Source organism: Somniosus microcephalus, chromosome 2 (assembly GCF_052327205.1).
Source record: "Somniosus microcephalus isolate GS21.2 chromosome 2, FLI_Smic_1.0, whole genome shotgun sequence".
NCBI lineage: Eukaryota > Metazoa > Chordata > Chondrichthyes > Squaliformes > Somniosidae > Somniosus > Somniosus microcephalus.
Genome location: NC_140988.1, coordinates 122,673,107 through 122,696,397, shown reverse-complemented (window position 1 = coordinate 122,696,397; position 23,291 = coordinate 122,673,107). Strand labels below are relative to the sequence as shown.

At 44.9% G+C, this 23,291-nt stretch overlaps 1 protein-coding gene across 5 annotated transcripts in view; it reads right to left on the bottom strand.

Moving 5' to 3' along the window:
* The window catches only part of acox3 (acyl-CoA oxidase 3, pristanoyl), a 307,072-nt gene that overhangs the window by 24,842 nt on the left and 258,939 nt on the right, over nucleotides 1–23,291 (bottom strand). For 2 of the 5 annotated variants that reach the window (XM_085962200.1, XM_085962198.1), the window contains exons 15-17: nucleotides 19,674–19,848; nucleotides 11,689–11,756; nucleotides 10,685–10,771 (exon numbers count right to left, since the gene is read on the bottom strand). The exons of 1 other annotated variant lie outside the window; for it this stretch is intronic. In XM_085962200.1, the coding sequence (XP_085818326.1) occupies nucleotides 10,685–10,771; nucleotides 11,689–11,756; nucleotides 19,674–19,848 (330 nt within the window). Of the gene's footprint in view, nucleotides 1–10,684; nucleotides 10,772–11,688; nucleotides 11,757–19,673; nucleotides 19,849–23,291 lie in introns of those variants that run through there. 2 more of the 5 variants (XM_085962201.1, XM_085962203.1) reach the window with 1 other exon arrangement.

Here is a 23,291-nt window from a genome sequence, read left to right as displayed (position 1 = left end):
GGTTGAACCATTTGCAACCATCTTCAGCCAGAAGTGCCAAGTTGATGATCCTTCTAGACCTCATCCTGAGGTCCCCACCATGACAGATACCAGACTTTAGACAATTTGATTCACTCCACATGACATCAAGAAACAACTGTGTGCACTGAACAGAGCAAAGGCTACAGTCCCTGACAACATCCTAGGTGTAGTGCTGCAGACTGAATGTGGCACCAAGGAGTATTAGTAAAACTAAAGTCGATGGGGATCGGGGGAAAACTCTCCAGTGGCTTGAGTCATACCTAGCACAAAATAAGATGGTTGTGATTGTGGGAGGCCAATCACCTCAGCCCCAGGACATCGCTGCAGGAGTTCTTCAGGGCAGTTTTCCTGGCCCAACTATCTTCAGCTGCTTCATCAATGACCTTCCCTCCATTATAAGGTCAGAAGTGGGGCTGTTTGCTGTTGATTGCATAATGTTCAGTTCCATTTGCAAATCCTCAGATAGTGCAGCAGTCCATATCCGTATGCAGCAAGACCTGGACAAAATCCAGACTTGGGCTAATAAATGGCGTGTAACATTGGCGACATACCAGTAATAGGCAATGACTATCTCCAACAAGAGGAGCCTAACTACCTCCACATGCCATTCAATGGCATTACTATTGCCGAATCCACTACCATAATTTCTTGAGTGTCTCCGGGATAGTTTTCTACAACAATATGTCCTAGAACCAACAAGGGGACATGCCGTTTTATATTTAGTAATGAGTAATGAACCAGATTTAGTCAACAGCCTAATGGTGTGTGAGCATTTATCCAATACGATCATAACGTGATCGAGTTCAACATAGTGTTTGAAAGGGAGAAACGCGAAACAGGTACTCATTCTAGATTTAGGTAAGGCCGACTTCAACGGGATGAGACAGAAACTGTCCATAGTAAACTGGGGAGATCTGTTAATGGGTAAAATGACAGAATATCAGTGGGAGGTGTTCAAAAAATAATTGAATGTGATACAGAACCAGTTTTTACCCCTGAGGGGCAAGAGCTCTACTTGCCAAAAAAAACAGCCATGGACGACTAAGGAGGTGAGGGACAGCATAAAACTAAGAAAAAGCATACACAAATGCAAAAATAAGCAAAGATCCTGGTGAATGGGAAAGATACAAAAAATAACAGCTAGTAAGATCTACAAAAAGGAAGTATGAGAAGAAACTTGAACGGGTTATCAAAATCAACACAATTTTTTTTTACAATTATATTAGTAAAAAGAGGTTGGTCAGGAGCAATGTCGGCCCCTTGAAAACTGATAACGGTAATATTGTCAATGATAAGGAAATGGTGGCCATGTTGAATAATTACTTTGCGTCAGTATTTACAGTACAGCATGCCGAAAATCTCAAGGAAACTAATATTGAATCAGGGACAGGGACTCAATAAAATTAACGCAAGCAAAATAGCAGTAATGAAGAAAATAATGGCATTAAAGAGTGACAAATCCTCAGGACCAGATGGTTTCCATCCCAGGGTTTTAAAGGAAGTAGTTAAGCCCATTGCAGATGCTCTAACTATAATCTTTCAAAGTTCTCACGATTCAGGAACCGTCCCTTTAGATTGGAAAACTACACATGTCACTTCACAATTTAGAATGGTGATCGAGGGAACCCAGGGAATTATAGACCAGTTGTTGTTGGGAAATTACTAGAGTCTATAATTAAGGATAGGGTGACTTAACACCTTGAAAATTTTCAGCTGATCAGAGAGAGCCAGCATGGATTTGTAAAGGGTAGGTCATGTCTGACAAACCTGATTGAATTTTTAAGAGGTGACTAAAGTAGTGGACAGAGGAATGTCTATGGATGTTATTTATATGGACTTCCAGAAGGCATCTGATAAAGTCCCGCATAAGAGACTGTTAACTAAGGTTAAAGCCCATAGAACTGAAGGCAAATTATTGACCTGGTTAGGAAATTGGCTAAGCGGTAGGAGACAGAGAGCAGGGATAATGGGCAGGTACTCTAATTGACAGGATGTGACTAGTGGTGTCCCACAGGGATCTGTGTTGAGGCCTCAACTATTCACAGTAATTATTAGCGAATTAGATGATGGCATAGAAAGCCACATATCCAAATTTGCCAGTGACACAAAGATAGACGGCATTGTAGGCAATGCAGACGAAAGCATAAAATTACAAAGATATTGATAGATTAAGCGAATGGGAAAAATTGTGGTACAGGAAACTTTGGTTTATCCGGAGGTTAAATGTCCAGAATGCTCAAGCCACCAGCAAAATTCAGGAGTCGGTTCAGTAAGTTTTTTTTCTTTTCGTTGCTTTTTTTTCACCAGTCAGGCTCTGCAAGGTCTAGCTAAAGCTGTTGCTTAGCTACAGAGACGCTTGCAAGCTACGGCCGACTGTTTAGAAGCTGTTGCTAAGCAACAGGGTTTGTTGCTAGATACGGAGCTCAAAAGCTTCCATATGTTTTAACATTAGCGCTGGTTTGTCCGGCAGTTTTGATGGGACGGCAAAGGCTCGGTCCCGTCGGTGCCGGATATCACAAAGTTTCCTGTAAATAGATTTCAATATAGGCAAATGTGAGGTCATCCACTTTGGACCAAAAAAGGATAGAGCAGGGCACTTTTTAAATGGTGAAAAGCTAAGAACAGTGGAAGTCCAAAGAGACTTGGTGGTCCAGGTACATAGATCATTAAAATGTCATGAACAGGTACAGAAAATAATCAAAAAGGCTAATGGAATGCTAGCCTTTATATCTGGAGGTCTAGAATACAGGAGGGTAGAAGTAGCTATACAAAGCCCTGGTTAGACCACACCTGGAGTACTGTGAGCAGTTCTGGGCACCACACCGTAAGAAGGATATATTGGCCTCGGAGGGAGTGATACCCAGACTCCAAAAGTTGTTACGCGAGAGATTGCACAAATTAGGGCTGTATTCCCTGGAATTTAGGTTAAGGGGTGATCTGATCAAAGTTTTCAAGATATTAAAGGGAACAGATAGGGTAGATAGAGAGAAACTATTTCCGCTGGTTGGGGATTCTAGGACTAGGGGGCATAGTCTAAAAATTAGAGCCAGACCTTTCAGGAGTGAAATTAGGAAACACTTCTACACACAAAGGGTGGGAGAAGTTTGGAACTCTCTTCCGCAAACAGCAATTGATGCTAGATCAATTGTTCATTTTAAAACTGAAATTGATATTTTATTATCCAAGGGTATCAAGGGATATGGGCCAAAGGTGGGTATATGGAGTTAGATCGCAGATCATCCATGATCTCATTGAAAGGAGAAACAGGCTCGAGGGGCTAAGTGGCCTACTCCTGATCCTATGTTCCCATAAATATCCTGGAGAGTCATCACTGACCAGAAACTCAACTGGACTAGCCACATAAATGCCGCAGTTACCACCGCAGGTCATAGAATGGGTATTCTGTGGCGAGTGACTTCCCAAAGCCTCTCCATCACCTACAAGGCACAAGTCTGATGGAATACTCTCCAGTTGCCTGGATAGGTGCAGCTGCAGCAACACTCAAGAGGCTCATTACCATCCAGGACAAAGCAGTCCACCTGATCGGCACTTCATCCACGAGCCTAAACATCCACCTGCTCCACCACCCACATACTGTGGCTGCAGTGTGTACTATCTACAAGATGCACCATACAAACTTTCCAAGGATACTTCAGCAGCGCCTCCTAAACACCCTGGCCTAGAAATTCGTTTTCCCCTAAAACAGGCGCAGGGATCGTAATGTGCTTTCGTACTGCCTGTTGAGTAGCATGATTGCACCGTTCAGCCCAGCGCTGAATGCACTGTTGAGTGATGGAGCACTCAGCAGGGGGCCCAAGTTTGTGCGAGGCTGGCACCAATTAAAGCTAGCCTGCACTACTTAAAGGCAGTCTGCTCCTCTTAAAGGGAAAGTGCATGCTGCCTGCAGCTGCTCCTTCAACTAGCTGGGGAAGAGAGTGAGAGGAGGAAAAAACACCAATGATGTCACAACAGGGGAGAGAGCATAAAAACATAAGAACATAAGAAATAGGAGCAGGATTAGGCCACTTGGCCCCTCGAGCCTGCTCCGCCATTCAATAAGTTCATGGCTGATCTTGGGCTCAAAGCCACTTCCCCGTCCGCTCCCCATAACCCTTCACTCCCTTATCTTGCAAAAATTTGTCTATCTCCACCTTAAATGTATTTAATGGCCCAGCCTTCACAGCTCTCTGGGGCAGAGAATTCCACATATTTACGACCCTCTGAGAGAAGAAATTCCTCCTCATCTCAGTTCTAAAAGGGCGACCCTTTATTCTAAAACTGTGCCCCCGAGTTCTAGATTTCCCCATGAGGGGAAACATCCTCTCTGCGTCTACCTTGTCGTGACCCCTCAGTATCTTATATGTTTCAATAAGATCACCCCTCATTCTTCTAAATTCCAATGATTATAGGCCCAGCCTGCTCAACCTTTCCTCATGAGTCAATCCCCTCGTCTCTGGAATTAACCTAGTGAATCGTCTCTGAACTGCCTCCAATGCAAGTATATCCTTTCTTAAATAAGGAGACCAAAACTGTACACAGTACTCAAGGTGTGGTCTCACCAATACCTTGTACAGTTGTAGCAGAGCTTCCCTGCTTTTATACTCCAACCCCTTTGAAATAAAGGCCAACATCCCATTTGCCTTTTTGATTACTTGCTGTACCTGCATGCACCAAGGTTTTCCGATGCAGTACTGGAGGCCTTGGCGCAAGAGGACAACTCAAGGAGAGAGGTGCTGGCAAATGTGTAAAATCCAATGGGAGCAGATAGCCGCTGTGGTGAATGCCAGCAGTTTAGCTCCGAGGATCTGGATGTAGTTCAGGAAGAAGTTTAATGACCTCACACAAGTGGTCAAGGTCAATGAATTCATCTTCAAATGCCATATCCCACCATCTGCACCACTAGCCTCACACACTGCCCAATGCGCCATACCCCCATCACTCACCTAGCAACAATCTCTTGCCACACTTGCCACAGCGGCAAGTCTCACACCCACATCTCACAGCTTGCACACACTGTCAGCTATACTAAGATGGGAGGGAAAGTAGTGAGTGAGGAGGACATAAAAAACCTGCAAGGGGACATAGACAGGCTAAGTAAGTGGGCAGAGATTTGGCAGATGGAATACAATACTGGAAAGTGTGAGGTTATGCACTTTGGCAGGAAAAATCGTAGAGCAAGCTATTATCTTAATGGCAAGAAACTGGAAAGTACTGAAGTACAAAGGGATCTGGGGGTCCTGGTGCACGAAACTCAAAAGGTTAGTATGCAGGTGCAGCAAGTGATTAAGAAGGCCAATGGAATGTTGGCTTTCATTGCTAGGGGGATAGAATATAAAAATAGGGATGTATTGCTTCAGTTGTACAAGGTACTGGTGAGACCGCACCTGGAATACTGCATACAGTTTTGGTGTCCATACTTAAGAAAAGACATACTTGCTCTCGAGTCAGTACAAAGAAGGTTCACTCGGTTAATCCTGGGGATGAGGGGATGGACATATGAGGAGAGGTTGAGTAGATTGGGACTCTACTCATTGGAGTTCAGAAGAATGAGAGGCGATCTTATTGAAACATATAAGATTGTGAAGGGGTTGGATCGGGTGGATGCGGGGAGGATGTTCCCGATGATGGGTGAAACTAGAACTAGGGGGCATAGTCTTAGAATAAGGGGCTGCTCTTTCAAAACTGAGATGAGGAGGAACTACTTCACTCAGAGGGTGGTAGGTCCATGGAATATGCTGCCCCAAAAAGCTGTAGAAGCTACATCATTACATAAATTTAAAACAGAAATAGACAGTTTCCTAGAAGTAAAGGGAATTAAGGGTTACGGGGAGCGGGCAGGAATTTGGACATGAGTCTAGGTTCGGATCGGACATGGCCCTGTGGGTAGCGGAGCGGGCCCAGGGGTCGTGTAGCCTGATCCTGCTCCTATTTCGTGTGTCTAATTATGTTAGATTCAGGAGATGGTTCTGTGATAGTAGATTGGCGGTTAGGATCAGATCAGCCATGATCTTATTAAATGGCGGAGCAGGCTCGAGGGGCCGATTGGCCTACTCCTGCTCCTATTTCTTATGTTCTTATGTTCTTATTCAACCATGATAAGCATATCACCCAAACACATTGCACCATGCTCATTGACACATTTCCCTTTCTCTTGCAGGAAATGGTGGCTTACAACCGGCGCCAACAGGACCTAACCGGCAAGGGACAGGCACGTCTACATAACCTGATCCCCATAGAGGAGACGGTGCTGGCCATTGGTAAGGGCATCCCTGAGCCCCTGGCCAGCGGCGGGACTGAAAGAATACAAGATGCCGGTATCCTCCTTCTCACATCCCACTTCTCCCTCAGCCTACAATCTCTTCTGATTTACAAGTTGCACAAGGCTAAGCATGCACCTCTTGCTTTCCCTCACCGCAACCCTACCCATGTGCATTTCTCATTTCAGAGACCCAAGAAATCCAAGCTGATCAGTCAGTGGTGCAAGAAGAGGAAGAGGAGAGTGATAAAGAAGAAGCAACACTGTCACTCGATCCGACACTCGCAGCCACCAGCTCAGATACTGGCACTGCGCAGACTTTAGAGGGTAGCTTAGAGGTGGGATCTGCACGTGATGAGTCATCAGGCACGAGTGGCCTGCAGCCAGGGCAGGGGGAAAGGGTAGCGCAGTGCCAGCTCCCCGGAGGGCGAGGTCACACACAAGTTCTGCTGTACAGGACTCAGATAAGGACTTTGATGGGGTGACCTACAGAAAAATGCTGATGGCTACGCACAATGAAATGCTTGGTGCATTGGCAGGCCTGCCAAAAAGCCTGAGTGCAATGTCAAGGAGCATGGAGGAGTCATGCACCAAACTTGCACAGAGCTTTGCGTAGAGCTTGGAGCCCATGATTTCTTAGCATGGAAGTGATGGGCAACTCCATTAGTGCACCTGTGGACCCAACCATGATGCAGCGACTGATGGGCGATGCCTCAGCTTCCATTGTAGCATAAGCAGAACCCACCCAACATCTGATTGCTGCAGTGGAAGCTCAGATTGCTCTCATGCAGGCTCAACTGCTGCCACGCAAGCTCAGACTGCTGCCATCGTGGCTGCGTTTACCAGTGTGGAAAGGGGCTTGCAGGGTGTCACAGCAGTTCAGCAATCCGTCCTCCAACAGATGGCTTGGGAATGCTGTGGCGCCACCCCGGGAAGTGACAGTGGCTCCGTAGAGCACAAGTCTGCTGTCCTCTCTCAGTCTTCTGCAGTCTCCCTCACTGAAAGTCAGCAGCCTTCCTCCAACCGTGCTGCAGCCACTGGGGTAGCACCTTGTAGGAGCACTAGGAAAGGCAAAGGCACACTGAAGACAGGCACTAAGGGAATGTAAAAGGGTGATTAGTTGACTTTGTTATGTAAAACTGGATGGATTGATGTGAATGTTTCTTTTGTGGTGGCTTTTATTTCAGCATTGTGGCCAAGAGGACGCTGTGATGGTCAGTAATAGTGGGAAGGGAAGGTATGGGGCTAATGCTGAAAGGGAAATTGGGGTTGCGTTAACTGGTACTGCAGTTGGATGAGTCGATCACAGACAGCTCGGGCAGAAAGGGGCTGTCTGGGCTACTTCCTCCTTTCCACTTCCTCCTCTTCCGTTTCCTCCTCCTCATTTCCCGCTTCCTCTTTCTTCTCTTCCTTCTCAGCTGGTCTCCATATGCCTGGCGGCAAGGGCTGTGTTCTCACGATGGCGAGGTTGTGGAGCATGCAGCAGACCATGACAAATCTTGAGATGCGCTCTGGTGAGTACTGCAGGGCTCCTCCAGAGCAGACCAGGCAGCGAAAGCATTGTTTAAGGATGCCAATGATCTGCTCTAACAGATTCCATGTGGCAGCATGGCTCTCACTGTATGCTGCCCACGTGTGATGTGGTTGGGAGCGGAGTCATGAGCCAGGTGATCAGCGGATAGCCCTTGTTGCCCAGTAACCACCCTCTGCTTTGTCGTGGTGGCTCAAAGACTGAGGGAACAGCGGACTGGCGCAGAATAAAAGCATCATGACTGCTGCCAGGATACCGGGCATTCATTATCATGATGTTCTGAGCATGGCTGCACACCAACTGCACATTTAGCAAGTGGTAACCGTTGTGGCTGCGGTACATCTCAGTATTTAGATGTGGCACCTGCAAAGCCACGTGCGTGCAGTCAATGGCGACTTGCACCATGGGGAAGCCCGCTATCTTGGCAAAGCCATGTGCACGCTCTGCCTGCTTCTCTCTAGTCAGAGAGAAGACAATGAAGTCCCCTCTCCTGGCATAAAGAGCGTCTGTCACCTCTCTGACAGTGTCAGCTGTGGCTCCACCCCATAAAGCTAGGCTGACACTCCAGGGCAGTACTGAGGAAGTGCTGCATTGTCAGAGGTGGCGTCTTTCAGATGAGACATTAAACCGAGGCTCCGTCTGCTCTCTCAGGTGGACGCAAAAGATCCCATGGCACTATTTTGAAGAAGAGCAGTGGAGTTATCCCTGGTGTCCTGGCCAATATTTATCCCTCAACCACCATAACAAAAACAGATTATCTGGTCATTATCACATTGTTGTTTGTGGGAGCTTGCTATGTGCAAATTGGCTGCCGTGTTTCCTACATTACAACAGTGACCCACTTCAAAAGTACTTCATTGGCTGTAAAGCGCTTTGAGACGTCCGCTGGTTATGAAAGGCACTATATAAATGCAAGTCTTTCTTTTCTTTCTTTCTCTTATGCAGCAGTGGACAGCGAACTGGGAGATGTTACAGATGTCGCTTGTTCCAGCCTGGAAGGATCCCGACGCGAGGAATTTCAATGCTACGGTCACCTTCACAGCGACTGGCAGCGCTGACCTTGCCCTGGTGTGACGCTGTGGGCCTGGTTGCAAGAGGTGGCAGAATTCTGTGAGCACCTCCTTCGTAAAGTGTAGATGCATCACACACTGCTCCTGGCTGAGGCTGAGGTAAGAGAATTGCTCTGGGAAGACCCTAGGTGGGTAAGGCTTCCTGCTGAGAGCCCTTCTCCCTGCTCCTCCTCCTCCCTCTGCAAGCAGCTTGTCCTCTTCTTCGCTGCCTCTGCTCCATCTCCCTGTCATGCTGCAGGCCAAGGGGGTGACAACTGGAGCACCCATGACTGGGAGCAAGTGGTCTGACCAGAACCCTTGAAGTCAGAAGCAAGGCCTTCTCCACTTGCAGCACCACTCCCAGTCACCTCACCAACTTTAAACAACTCTGGAAAGCTCCAAACTGTTCCCCAAACTTACACAGAGCCAGTAGAAATTAATCAGCAACTAACCTTAGTGTGGTTGCTGATCCCTTTAAATATTGCTGCGGGGGTCCTTGCTGCTGCTGAATGCATGTTCAGTTATGCAAGGTTAGAACAGGGCATTAGTTCCAGCAATGGTGACAAACATGGCAGCGCTGGCATCAAATCAGTGTTGCACGCTGATTGACGTCACGATCTTCCTATTCTGCATACTTCCAGCGCATGCTCCTAACGCCCGCCCTACCCTCCTCACCAAGATGGTGTCCGGTGCGGCATGCACCAGAAGTGTGCCTGCATGGTGCAGATGCCATTTTCATCACAAAACTACACCCGTAGCACCGAAAAATCAGGCGCTACAGAGCCGAATTTCTAGCCTGCAACCTTTATCATCTAGAAGAACAAGGGCAGCAGGTGCAAGTTTCCATCCAAGTTACACTCCATCCTGACTTGGAAATATATTGCTTTTCTTTCATCGTCGGTAGCTCAAAATCCTGGAACTCCTTAACCTAACAGCTTTGTGGGAGTACCTTCACTACATGGACTCCAGCTGTTCAAGAAGAAGGCCCACCACCACTTTCTCAAGGGCAACCAGGAATGGGCAATAAATGCCGACTTTGCCAATGATGTCCACATCCCGAGAATAATTTTTTTTAAAGTTTGGACCAGCAAGTGAAGGCTAGGTTTTTCTCAACATGGAAATAAGCAAAGACAGAGGGCTAATCACCCAGGATACCTGCACACACTGACTTGGGGATGAATCTTGGATGAATGTAATGTGGACATTGCAGTTCCGTCCCACTGCTGTGACGGTGCAAATATGGCAGATGCCTAGCAAGTCACCTGTCTGCTCTCTTGGCCCATGGATAGTGTACTGGGAAAGTGCAGGGATATCAGAAAAGAGGAAGGGGGAAATATGTACACATAAAAAATATCATCTGTAAATAAGTTTAAAAAAAACTGTTTTATTGTTATGAAAACTCAACGGATTTGTCAAGGCCTAAGACCAACAATCACCATTTTTAAATTAAGTATTTTATTGTAAATGCAGAATAAGCATTTCTTTCTAAATGCAGACTAATAGTTAAGGAATCATTAAGTATCAATCTCCTGCCAATTTCTTTACTTACAGTTTTTAAACCCATGTTAAAATCACAGCTCCAATACTCAATAATGGCACTGTTTCATTGCTCAATTTCCATTTTGTTTTGACAAGCTATGAAATTCCTAATGGAGTTGCTAGTAGCGTTGCTCATAAATTTGAAATTCCTTACAGCACATTGGTGAGCACCTTGTTATGTCATAAATCTTACTTGACCTCTTTCTTCACATAGTATATTCAGAAATATAAGGTGAAAAAGGCACAGGCTACTGTACTGAGGGAGAAAATAACCAAGACTTGCTTTACCTCTCCATCAGCTTTCCCAATTGGTGAATTCAGAATAAAGTCAGGAGGAGCAAGGACATCCACTAAAGCAACTGAATCATCCTTCAGCTGTTTTAACACAAATAAATATTGTACTTGTTAGTCAGGCTTCAAATATTACTTTTACTGTGAAACAACGATCGTACTGGATCTTGTTTTTAAACCAGAAAGAAAAATGAAGTTGTGTGTTGATCTTTTGTTTTATTTTAGCAGTCTTTTAATAGTAATTCTTCATAATCACAGAGTATTTGTTGAGCATTGTAACAATGTGAGGTTTGGGCTTAAACAGTACAGTTAATTGTTATGGACAATTATTTGATATTTTATGAATGCAGTTATTTGAAATATTTATAATAAAGTAACACAGCAAAAATATACACTGCTGACCTTTTTTGTGCTCATCAAGCGGAGAGATTCTAGTGCCGGGAAAGGGCTTTCCATTTTGGGCACCCAGCATCAGCTTCAGCATTAAGCAATCGTAGTTCAGGTGTATCACAGTTAAGTTACAGAATATAGCTCGCTCTTTGCTCCAAAAATATGCCGCAGCTTTAAGTTTAGAAGAGCATCTCTTATTACACCAATGTGACATTTTTCCATCTGGTGGTCTCTCCTAGTGAGATTAGTGCCAAATTTGGGGCGGCTTTGTGCTGTCGGCCAATGTCTACTTGGAACTGAGTTTAGTTTGTGCAAACATATTTCACATGGGGGCCTAACAGCCAGCAAAGAGAAGACACTTTCCTTCCTCAGTCTGTGTAGGATTTGAACACAAGTTCCAGAGGAGAAAGGCTGGTGTCTAATCTAGTGCATAATTTCCCCATAAACATAAGTTGTTTTTCAATTTTTCAATTTTAAAAATCATATGTGAAGATATCTTAAAAAAATTCCAGAAATTGTTATGCATTTGTTATGTTATTTTTTCTTTAACCAGATTGTATTTATTTAACCTTAATTCTAAATGGTAAGCAGTTCAATGGTTTATAACTTACCTGTGCACAGAGGTTTAGAACAGCATTTTGCAATCTTCTTGCAGGCTGGTCACCAGTGAAATACCCTCCTGTAAATAAACAGTGAATTGAAGCGATCGGTGGTTTGCAAATTATAAGGTCCTTTGACTATCTAGTGGCACAAAAACTTCAGAGTCTAAACACCTCTAAGGAGTCATATTCTGACTTCCTGCTTCTAGTGGGCAGCCTCCCCATTGACAACGCATATTGGAATTCAGGCACAAAAAAATTCCAGTTGTTTAAATAAATGGTCAGAGAATCATGGGCAGTGCATGCCTGAATTTCCAATATGAGCTCCCAATGGCAAGGCTCCCCACTGGGAGCCCAGTCAAAAAGTTACCTCAATGTTGTTGTTTTAAAAAAAATCCTACATTATTTCAAGAGTAAAATTTCCATTTTTGCTGGGCAACATGGTATTAAAGGCTGATGTTTTGGCCTATCGTACTTCACCAGTTTTCAAAGTGGAAAATTGTGAAATTGTGACAATTTCTACTAGCCTCTCCTGAATGAATATAAGTTCACTATAACAGTAAGCCATTGCTACTTATCTGGGTGCCTAACAGAAAATTGCCCTCTGGGCAGAAGCCAAGTAATGCCATGAAAATAGGTCACCTGAATTTCTCTTTTGCCACAATGCTGGTGAAGCTTTTTCAGGCAGTGCTTCCGCCTGCCTATTGCCGCCTTTTCTGATCCTGACCGTTTTCTTAGGATCAGCTCATTTGCATAGTAGGGTGGGTGCTCAAACCATTTATGACATGGCGGGTGACCGCCTCTGGTGGGGATGGGGAATTTGCTGCAATGCCCTGGCGCACAGTTAGCCGGTGATGCCAAAAGAAGATTTGAGGATAATTATTTAAAGTTTTTCAGCTTTTAAAATTTGCACTTTGCCTAATGCAAAAGATTGCTCTGCAATCAAATGCACTGGGCAAACTGGTCATTCAGAATTTACTCTTCCAAGTTTATTGGGAGGGTACATGAACTCATTCTCAGGGGGTGAGGGAGTTTGACTTCCAAATTCATGATCAGTGTGGGATGGAGGGAGGGGGGTGGAAAGAGCTCTGGAATTTATGGTTAGTGGGACTTCCAAATTCAAGCTTAATAGCGAGGTTCCTGAACTCATGCCCAGTAGAGGAGACCCCAATTCATGTTGGGGGAGGAGGTATAGGAAGAAGGGTCTAGTTTTAACCTTTAGTTCCACTGCATGCTCATAGGTTTGCCAGGATCTAAAGCAGCGGTGAATGCCTTTACAAATCAATGGTTCATCTGACTAAATGTGCTATGCTTTGCATGCAGCCTGCCATGGTGCAAGAGAGTTTTTTTTCTTGAAGTGAAGGCTGCAGGGTTGGTCGTGGGCTCAGTCCCTTCACATAACTTGCAGAAAAGCTTAGGATGTGGAGCTTGACTTCCTTTTCATTAAAATGTTATTCTTTACTGCAGGAGTGATTTGGGAAGTGTACGTAAGTTCGTCATTCTTTAGGCCAGAGGCACTGGTTAAGAAGTGAAACATGAAGGATTAGGGAGAAAGGAGAGTGAAATACAATTATAATTATTAAAAATGAAAAATTGCCATGATGAAACGACTAAAACTTATGATGAAATTATAGCTTCTGATAGTCCAATATGGTGGTCCTGCCTGGAAAGTTACTCCATGAGTGTGTTTACAGACTGGCCATAAAGGCACCTTGCAACCAGACAGTACAATTACAGTCTGACAACTTTACATAGGCAAATTCCATATCAAATGTGGACATAGGAAAGGTAACCTGTGTGTTGAGGTGGGAGACGTGGGTATGGTATGAATATTTTACATCTGTCTTCACAAAAGAGAGGGACGATGCAGACATTGTAGTTAAGGAGGAGTGTGAAATATTAGATGAGATGAACATAGTGAAAGAGGAAATATTAAGGGGTTTAGCATCTTTGAAAGTAGATAAATCGCCAGGCCCAGATGAAATGTACCCCAGGCTGTTAAGAGAAGCAAGGGAGGAAACAGTGGAGACTCTGACCATCATTTTCCAAGCCTCTCTGGCTACAGGTGTGGTGCTGGAGGACTGCTAAAATTGTACTCGTTTAAAAAGGGAGAAAGGGATAGACCGAGTAATTACAGGCCAGTCAGTGTAACCTTGGTGGTGGGAAAATTTTTGGAAAAAATTCTGAGGGACCATAATAATCGTCATTTAGAAAGGCACAGATTAATCAAGGACAGTCAGCATGGATTTGTTAAGGGAAGGTCATGTATGACTAACTTGATGGAATTTTTTGAGGAGGTAACAAGGAGGGTCGATGAGGGTAGCCCATTTGATGTAGTCTACATGGATTTTAGCAAGGTTTTTGACAAGGTCCCACATGGCAGACTGGTCAGAAAAGTAAAAGCCCATGGGATCCAAGGGAAAGTGGCAAGTTGGATCCAAAATTGGCTCAGTGGCAGGAAGCAAAGGGTAATGGTCGACTGGTGTTTTTGTGACTGGAAGGCTGTTTCCATTCGGGTTCCATTGAGGCCCAGTGTCAGGAGAAGCCGGTGAGTACTTATACTCAGTTTCGCTGGCTTTTTCAGAGGCCCAGTGTCGGGAGAAGCCGGTGAGTATTTAAACTCACTTTCGCGGGATTTTTTCAAAGGCTTACCAATCTCACAGACCGGCGGCGGCGTTCTAGTCACGTCACGATTCAAAAAGTGATGCGGGCAAGAGGAAGCAGCTGATTGGGTGAGTACGTCCAGGTGAGTATTTATACTACTCTATAGTTTGACAGTTAAGGTTCATAGTTTATAAAGTATAGAAGGTCTTAATTTTGTGGTTATAGTTTCTAAGGTCTCTGTTGTGTAGCGGGGCGTGCTAGTAAACAAGGGCCCTTGAGTATGTCATTTAATTGTAGTGTAATTGGTGGTATTGATTTGATTTAATTTAATTTGAATTAAAGGGTAAGTCATGACAGCACAGCTTGGCCCCGTGGCATGCTCCTCCTGCACTATGTGGGAAATCAGGGACACTTCCTGTGTCCCTGACAACCATGTGTGTGGGAAGTGTATCCAGCTGCAGCTTCTGGCAGACCGCATTGCGTCGCTGGACTGCGAATGGATACATACTGGAGCATTTGCGATGCTGAGGACATCGTGGATAGCACGTTTAATGAGTTGGTCACACTGCAGGTAAAGGCTGCATAGGCAGGAAGGGAATGGGTGACCGCCAGGCAGAGTAGTAGGCGCAGGCAGGTAGTACAAGGGTCCCCTGTGGCCATCCCCCTCTCAAACTGATATACCACTTTGGATATTGTTGAGGGAGATGGCAGGCAGCAGCAGCCAACTTCCTGGCACCATGGGTGGTTCTGATGCACAGGACGGGAGGAAAAAGAGCGGGAGAGCTATAGTGATAGGGGATTCTATTGTTAGGGGAATAGACAGGCGTTTCCACGGCCGCAAACGAGACTCCAGGATGGTATGTTGCCTCCCTGGTGCAAGGGTCAAAGATGTCTCGGGGCGGCTGCAGGGCATTCTAGAGGGGGAGGGTGAACAGCCAGTTGTCATGGTGCATATAGGTACCAACGATATAGGTAAAAAACGGGTTGAGGTCCTAAAAGATGAATATAGGGAGTTAAGAGGTAAATTTAAAAAAAGGACGTCAAAGGTAGTAATCTCAGGATTGCTACCAGTGCCACATGCTAGTCAGAGTAGAAATAGAAGGACATTTCAGATGAATACGTGGCTAGAGGAATGGTGCAAGGGGGAGGGATTCAAATTCCTGGGACATTGGAACTGGTTCCGGGGGAGGTGGGACCAGTACAAACTGGACGGTTTGCACCTGGGCGAGACCGGGACCGATGTCCTAGGTGGAGTGTTTGCTAGTGCTGTTGGGAAGAGTTTAAACTAAAATGGCAAGGGGTTGGGAACCTGTGCAGGGAGACAGAGGAAAGGGAAGCAAGGATAGAAACAAAAGACAGGAAGGAGAAAAGCAAAAGTGGAAGGCAGAGAAATCAAGGGTGTAAATCAAACAGGGCTACAGTAAATAATAATTCTTAAAGGACTAAGAGTGTTAAAAAATAAAGCCTGAAGGCTTTGTGTCTTAATGCAAGGAACATTCGTAATAAGGTGGATGAATTAGCAGCACAAATAGATGTAAACGGATATGATATAATTGAGATTACGGAGACACGGCTCTAGTTTGACCAAGGCTGGGAATTTAACATCCAGGGGTATTCAATATTCAGGAAGGACAGGAAAAAAGGAAAAGGAGGTGGGGTAGCATTGCTGGTTAAAGAGGAAATTAACACAATAGTAAGGAAGGATATTAGCTCTGATGATGTGGAATCTGTATGGGCAGAGCTGAGAAATGCCAAGGGGCAGAAAACATTAGTGGGAGTTGTATACAGGCCCCCAAACAGTAATGCTGAGTTTGGGGTTGGCATTAAACGGGAAATTAGAGACGAGTTCAATAAGGGCACAGCAGTTATCATGGGTGACTTTAATCTACATATAGATTGGGCTAACCAAATTAGTAACAATACTGTGGAGGAGGAATTCCTAGAGTGTATACGGGATGGTTTCTTGGACCAATATGTTGAGGAACCAACTAGAGATCAGGCCATCTTAGACTGGGTATTATGTAATGAGAAAGGATTAATTAGCAATCTTGTTGTGTGAGGTCCCTTGAGGAGGAGCGACCATAATATGATAGAATTCTTCATTAAGATGGAGAGTGAAGTAGTTGACTCGAAGACGAGGGTCCTGAATTTAAATAAAGGAAACTACGATGGTATGAGGCACGAGTTGGCTAGGATGGATTGGGGAACGTTACTTAAAGGGTTGACGGTGGATAGGCAATGGCAAACATTTAAAGATCGCATGGATGAACTACAGAATTTGTTCAACCCTCTTTGGCATAAAAATAAAACAAAAAAGGTGACTCAACCGTGGCTAACAAGGGAAATTAGAGATAGCATAAGATCCAAGGAGAGGACATATAATCTGGCCAGAAAAAGCAGCAAACCTGAGGATTGGGAGCAGTTTAAGATTCAGCAAAGGAGGACAAAGGGATTAATTAAGAGGGGGAAAATAGATTATGAGAGTAAGCTTGCAGGGAACATAAAAACTGACTGTAAAAGCTTCTATAGATATGTGAAGAGAAAATGATTGGTGAAGTCAAGCGTAGGTCCCTTGCAGTCAGAATCAGGGGAATTTATAATGGGGAACAAAGAAATGGCTGACCAATTAAATACATACTTTGGTTCTGTCTTCACAAAAGAGGACAGAAATAACCTCCCAGAGATGTCGGGGAACATAGGGTCTAATGAGAGGGAGGAATTGAATGAAAGCAGTATTTGTAGGGAAATGGTGTTTGGGAAATTGATGGGATTGAGGGCCGATAAATCTCCAGGGCCTGATAATCTACATCCTAGGGTACTTAAGGAAGTGGCCCTAGAAATGCATTGCTGGTCATCTTCCAAAATTCTATAGACTCTGGAACAGTTCCCATGGATTGGAGGATAGCTAATGTAAACCCACTCTTTAAAAAAGGTGGTAGAGAGAAAACGGGGAATTATAGACCGGTAAGCCTGACATCGGTAGTGGGGAAAATGCTAGCGTCCATTATAAAAGATGTAATTGCAGAGCACTTGGAAAACAGCGAAAGTATCGGACAAAATCAACATGGATTTACAAAAGGTAAATCATGCTTGACTAATCTACTGGAATTTTTTGAGGATGTAACTGGTAGAATAGATAAGGGAGAACCAGTGGATGTGGTGTATTTGGACTTTCAGAAAGCTTTCGATAAGGTCCCGCATAAGAGATTAGCGTGCAAAGTTAAAGCACATGGGATTGGGGGCAAGGTATTGACTTCGATAGAGAACTGGTTGGCAGACAGAAAGCAAGAGTTGGAATAAACGGGTCTTTTTCAGAGTGGCAGGCAGTGACTAGTGAGGTACCGCAGGGATCGGTGCTAGGACCCCAGCTATTCACAATATATATTAATGATCTAGGTGAGGGAACTAGATGTAATGTCACCAAGTTTGCAGACGAGACAAAGCTGGGTGGGCGTGTGTGCTGTGAGGAGGATGCAGAGAAACTCCAGTATGATTTGGACAGGTTGAGTGATTGAGCAGATGCATGGCAGATGCAGTATAATGTGGATAAATGCGAGGTTATCCACTTCGGTGGCAAAAACAGGAAGACAGATTATTACCTGAATGGCAATAAATTGGGAAAAGGGTAAGTGCAACAAGCCCTGGGTGTCCTTGTGCACCAGTCGCTGAAGGTAAGCATGCAGGTGCAGCAGGCGGTTAAGAAGGCAAATGGTATGTTGGCCTTCATAGCGAAAGGATTCGAGTACAGGAGCAAGGATGTCTTGCTGCAGTTGTACATGACCTTGGTGAGACCACACCTTGAATATTGTGTGCAGTTTTGGTCGTCTTACCTGAGGAAGGGTGTTCTTGCCATGGAGAGAGTGCAGCAAAGATTCACCAGACTGATACCTGGGATGGCAGGAATGACGTATGAGGAGAGATTGGGTCGATTAGGCTTATATTCGCTAGAGTTTAGAAGAATGAGAGGGGATCTCATTAAAACTTACAAACTTCTAACAGGACTAGATAGACTAGATGCATGAAGGATGTTCCCGATGGCGGGGGAGTCCAGAACCAGGGGTCGCAGTCTAAGGATAAGGGGTAAGCCATTTAGGACAGAGATGAGGAGGAATTTCTTCACCCAGAGAGTGGTGAACCTGTGGAATTCTCTATCACAGAAGGCAGTTGAGGCCAATTCATTAATTATATTTAAGAAGGAGTTAGATATATTTCTTAAGGCTAAAGGGATCAAGGGATATGGGGAGAAAGCAGGGACAGGGTACTGAATTTGGATGATCAGCCATGATCTCATTAAATGGCGGAACAGGCTTGAGGGGCCGAATGGCCTACTCCTGCTCCTATCTTCTATGTTTCTGCAGGGCTCAGTACTAGGTCCCTTGCTTTTTGTGGTATATATCAATGATTTGGGCTTCAATGTAGTGGTAATGTTTAAGAAGTTTGCAGATGATGCAAAAATTGGGCATGTGGTTGATAGTGAGGAAAAAGCTGTAGACTGCAAGAAGATATCAATGGACTGGTCAGGTGGGCAGAAAAGTGGCAAATTGAATCAATTCAGAGAAGTGTGAAGTAATGCACTTGGGGAGGGCTAACAAGGCGAGGGAATACACAATCAATAGTAGGATACTGAGAAGTGTAGAGGAACAGAGGGACCTTGGAGTGCATGTCCATAGATCCCTAAAGGTAGGACAGGTAGATAAGGTGGTTAAGAAGGCATACGGGATACTTTCCTTTATTAGCCGAGGCACAGAATACAAGAGCAGGGAGGTTATGCTTGAACTGTATAAAACACTAGTTATGCCACAGCTGGAGTACTGCGTACAGTTCTGGTCACCACATTACAGGAAAGATGTGTTGCACTAGAGAGGGTACAGAGGAGATTTACAAGGATATTGCCAGGACTGGAGAATTTTTGCTATGAGGAACGATTGGATAGGCTGGGGTTGTTTTCTTTGGAAGAGAGGAGGCTGAGGGGAGACTTGATTGAGGTGTATAAAATTATGAGGGGCGCAGATAGAGTGGATAGGAAGGACCTATTTCCCCTAGCAGAGCGGTCAGTAACAAGGGGGCATAGATTAAAGTAATTAGTAGAAGGATTAGAGGGGAGTTGAAGAGAACATTTTTCACTCAGATAGTGGTGGGGGTTTGGAACTCACTGCCTGAAAGAGTGGTAGAGGCAGAAACCCTCATCACATTTAAAAAGTACTTGGATATGCACTTAAAGTGTTGCAACCCACAAGACTACGGACCAAGAGCTGGAAAGTGGGATTAGGCTTCAGAGCTCTTTTTCGGTCGGCACAAACACGGTGGGCCAACTGGCCTCCTTCTGTGTCGCATATTTCTATGATTCTATGATTAAAAGAAGGCAAATGAGGTTTGCTTCAGATAGAACTCACCTTGGTACAGCACTGCTGTATGTTTAGTAAGAGCCCACAGACCATATAAGGAACTGAGCCGTTTTAACACAGGCTGTAAATTGATTGGTGTGCTGGAACTATGTGTAAAATCATGGAATCTTTGCAACACATTGTACTCAATGAATACAATTGCCAGAGATCTGCAATAATACACCTAGAGGGGAAAAAAAGAATGGATTCACACAACAGTAGAAACTAATAGTTAATCTGTAATTTAATTAACAAGTTATTTTTTCCAATGGTAGCAACTGGTAGCAAGACTGTTCTCCAGTACTTGACCTGCTGGTGATGGTCTAACCTAGCTACTAGGAGAGTTTTTGGTTTCCTTTCTTTCTCTGCTTTTCCTGGTATGGTACTTTTGGCTGGGCTTTTAGTCTAAAACAGGGGGCAGGTGGTTGACGAGAATGACCATAATGTCCCCTATATCTATTTTCACTATTGACAGCTGGTCTCCTCCCTCCTCCAGCAACCAGAATTACTTCACTTAGCTCTTAATTAATTTGTAATTTTGAAATGCAAAACAAAACTATCCCACTCACAAGTTAGGTAGCTTTGCTCAATGGACATTGGCTACAGCTGTATCAAGTAACTGCAACATGTTAAATCAGACTGGTGGATAAATACATTTCCATTTGATCAGTACTTTCACAAAGGATAAAATGCAAAAATTGAGTTAGATGGCCATAGTGGTGCAGTACATTGTAACTCCAATGTAATGCACCATGGAGACGTAGGACAAAGGTTCTCAACTGTTTCCAATCTCAACTGTGCCTCTGTGGGGATCTGCAAACACAGGCCAGTCATTTCCCTATGGGAGAAGCAAATTGAAGGGCCAGTCTCCCTGCGTTGCTCTTACACACTTCCTGGACCTGGATATTGGCAATAGTCTGTGAATAATCTTCATCCTGTCCTCTTAACCCACAAGGAGTATTGCATACAGAGACCATGGCAGGAACACAGGGTAGAAAATTAATTTTAAAAACTTCATTATGCAGCGAGTGGTTAGGATCTGGAATGCACTGCCTGAAAGGGTGGTGGAGGCAGACTCATATCGTGGCTTTCGAAAGGGAATTGGCTAAGTACCTGAGGGGAAAAAGTTTGCAGGGCTCTGGGGAAAGGGCGGGGGAGTGGAACTAGCTGAAGTGCTCTTGCAGAGAGCTGGCACAGGCTCGATGGGCCGAATGGCCTCCTTCTGTGCTGTAACCATTCTATGATTCTATCTGGTATTAGGTTATTGCCTCCACCAATAGAGAAAATCTCGCTTCATTATATTCTAGCCTATCAATAAGTACACAATCTCAGAATTACTGTTGGTTTAAGTATTAAATATATGCTGACCTTATTCGACTTTTACCAGGTGTCTCGAAATTCCCATTGTCAGGTCTAAAAATAAGATACTTCCCCAATCTACAGCTTAGGGAGTAGTATATGGAAGGGGGGGATGAACTTAAAAAGAAGAAAAATAAATAAGCATGGGGAAATATAAAACCAATGATCAAAAAGACTATAAATTAATCAAATGGCAATGTGATTTAACACATTAGAGCTTAGTTAGCCATTCCAATACCAAGGTAAAGTTTCAACAGCAAAACAAAATCTCCTTCTATATTTGTGTGTCAGGTGGTCAGTTTTGACCTTTGGACATACAGTTTCCAGTATTCTTTGTTTTTGAAAGAAATTCAGTGTCTGCTGAAAGGAAGATGATGTTTTAAAAAAACAAATAAAAATTCTTTAGGTACGGCCACAGTATGTTAGTGCTTATGAATATAGATAGCCAAGCACAATTCCCAGCATGTCTATCTTAGAAAGGAACTCAGTATGTGATAATAGGAAGTCAGTTATGAAGTTTAAAATATTTTTAAGTTAATAAGTTAAGTCAGTACAGGAAACTTCGTGTTATCTGGAGGCTAAATGTCCGGCAAGCTCGAGCCACCAGCAAAAATCAGGAGCCGTTTTTTTTCTTTTCGTTGCTTTTTTCTCAACAGTCAAGCTCTGCAAGGTCTGTAGCTAAGCAACAGCTTCAGCTAGAGACACTACAGAGACGCTTGCCGACTGTTTAGAAGCTGTTGCTAAGCAACAGGGTTTGTTGATTCACACGGAGCTGAAAATCTCCGTATGTTTCAACATTAGCGCTGGAGTGTCCGGCAGTTTTGAGGGAACGGCAACAGCTCGGTCCAGTCAGTGCCGGATAGCACAAAGTTTCCTGTATTGATGAATGGATGGAAGCAAATACGTACTAACTCATACCACAAATCTAATTTCTAAAAGGAAAACAATAGCAGATAAAAGGAAATCCTTTTAAAATTTGATTTAAATCCAGTTAAATGTGTGGTTATTTATGAATGTTTAGATACTAACATGCACATGTACCTCCCAGTGTTCCAGGAACCCAATGGCCTAGAAATTCAGTTGTTAGCGCCAGCCGCTAGCGCCTTAGGAGGAGGAGAAGTGGGGCGCTAAGCGGCTAGCGCCCGGGCGTGGCGCGATCTGCGCCTCTCGCGAACTTCACTCAAGATTTAGCGGCGGCGCAAAACCGCAGTGCCCGCTCAGCTGCGCGCGCAGATTGTGATGTCATTTCATGGTGCAACGCCCTTAGTGCGCCCCGAACCGGAACTTCAGTGGCGCCACCCTTCTTTGCGCCTGGCGCCCCCAGCGACTGGTAGAGGGGAACGGTTCCCAGTCGCTGCAGGGCGCGGGGGGTGCTATTTAAAGGGGACTCCTCCTGCATTATAAGTGGCAGTCATTTTGTGCCAATCCTTCTGTGTGAGAGACGGATATTTGGAGAGAGACAAAGGCAGAGAGCTTTCTGCTTTGACTCAGCCCTCGCACAGGTACTTCTGGCTTCAGGCCAGAGCTTTGCACTTGGATTTAACTTTCAGTGCCATAGCCTTGAGTCGCCACATATAATGGGGGCTGCAATGGGTGGAAACGTTGGCTTTCTGCATTGCATTCAAAGGGATCAGAGACGCCGTGAGAGAGTGCCAGTCATGGCCAGACGGAGAAGGGCCTACAGGCGTTGGCACAGGAGGCCTTACCCACCCAGGGTATACCGCCAGCAGTTCTCATATCTGAACATGTCTGAGGAGCAGTGTGTTCGGAGGCTGTGATTCAGAAGGGAGGTGGTCACTGAGATCTGCCACCTGCTTCGCAGAGATCTGCAGCCACAGCTGAGGAGCAGGGCGTCTCTGTCGGTGGCAGTGAAGGTGACGGGGCTCTCAACTTCTATGCCACCGGCTCCTTCCAATCCGCTACTGGGGACATTGCCAACATCTCCCAGTTCGCGCTACATTGCTGCATCTGCCAGGTGACCAATGCCCTTTTCAGAAGGAGACGTCAGTACATCTCCTTCCCCATGACCCTGGACAAGCAGCAAGAGCGTGCAACGGGATTTGGAAGAATAGCGGGCTTCCCCATGGTCCAGGGCGTAGAACTGATGAACCAGCAATGGTCAGGCCTTGCTTCAGGGCTGCAGTGTGCAGGGCATGGCAGCCAAACAAGTCGACCCTCCCCCTTTAAGAGCTGACCGGCGCCAGCGTGTCTGCCTTCATTCAGAAACTCGCCGCACCTGCGCTGCGCCCGCCCTCGGTGTTAGCGCCT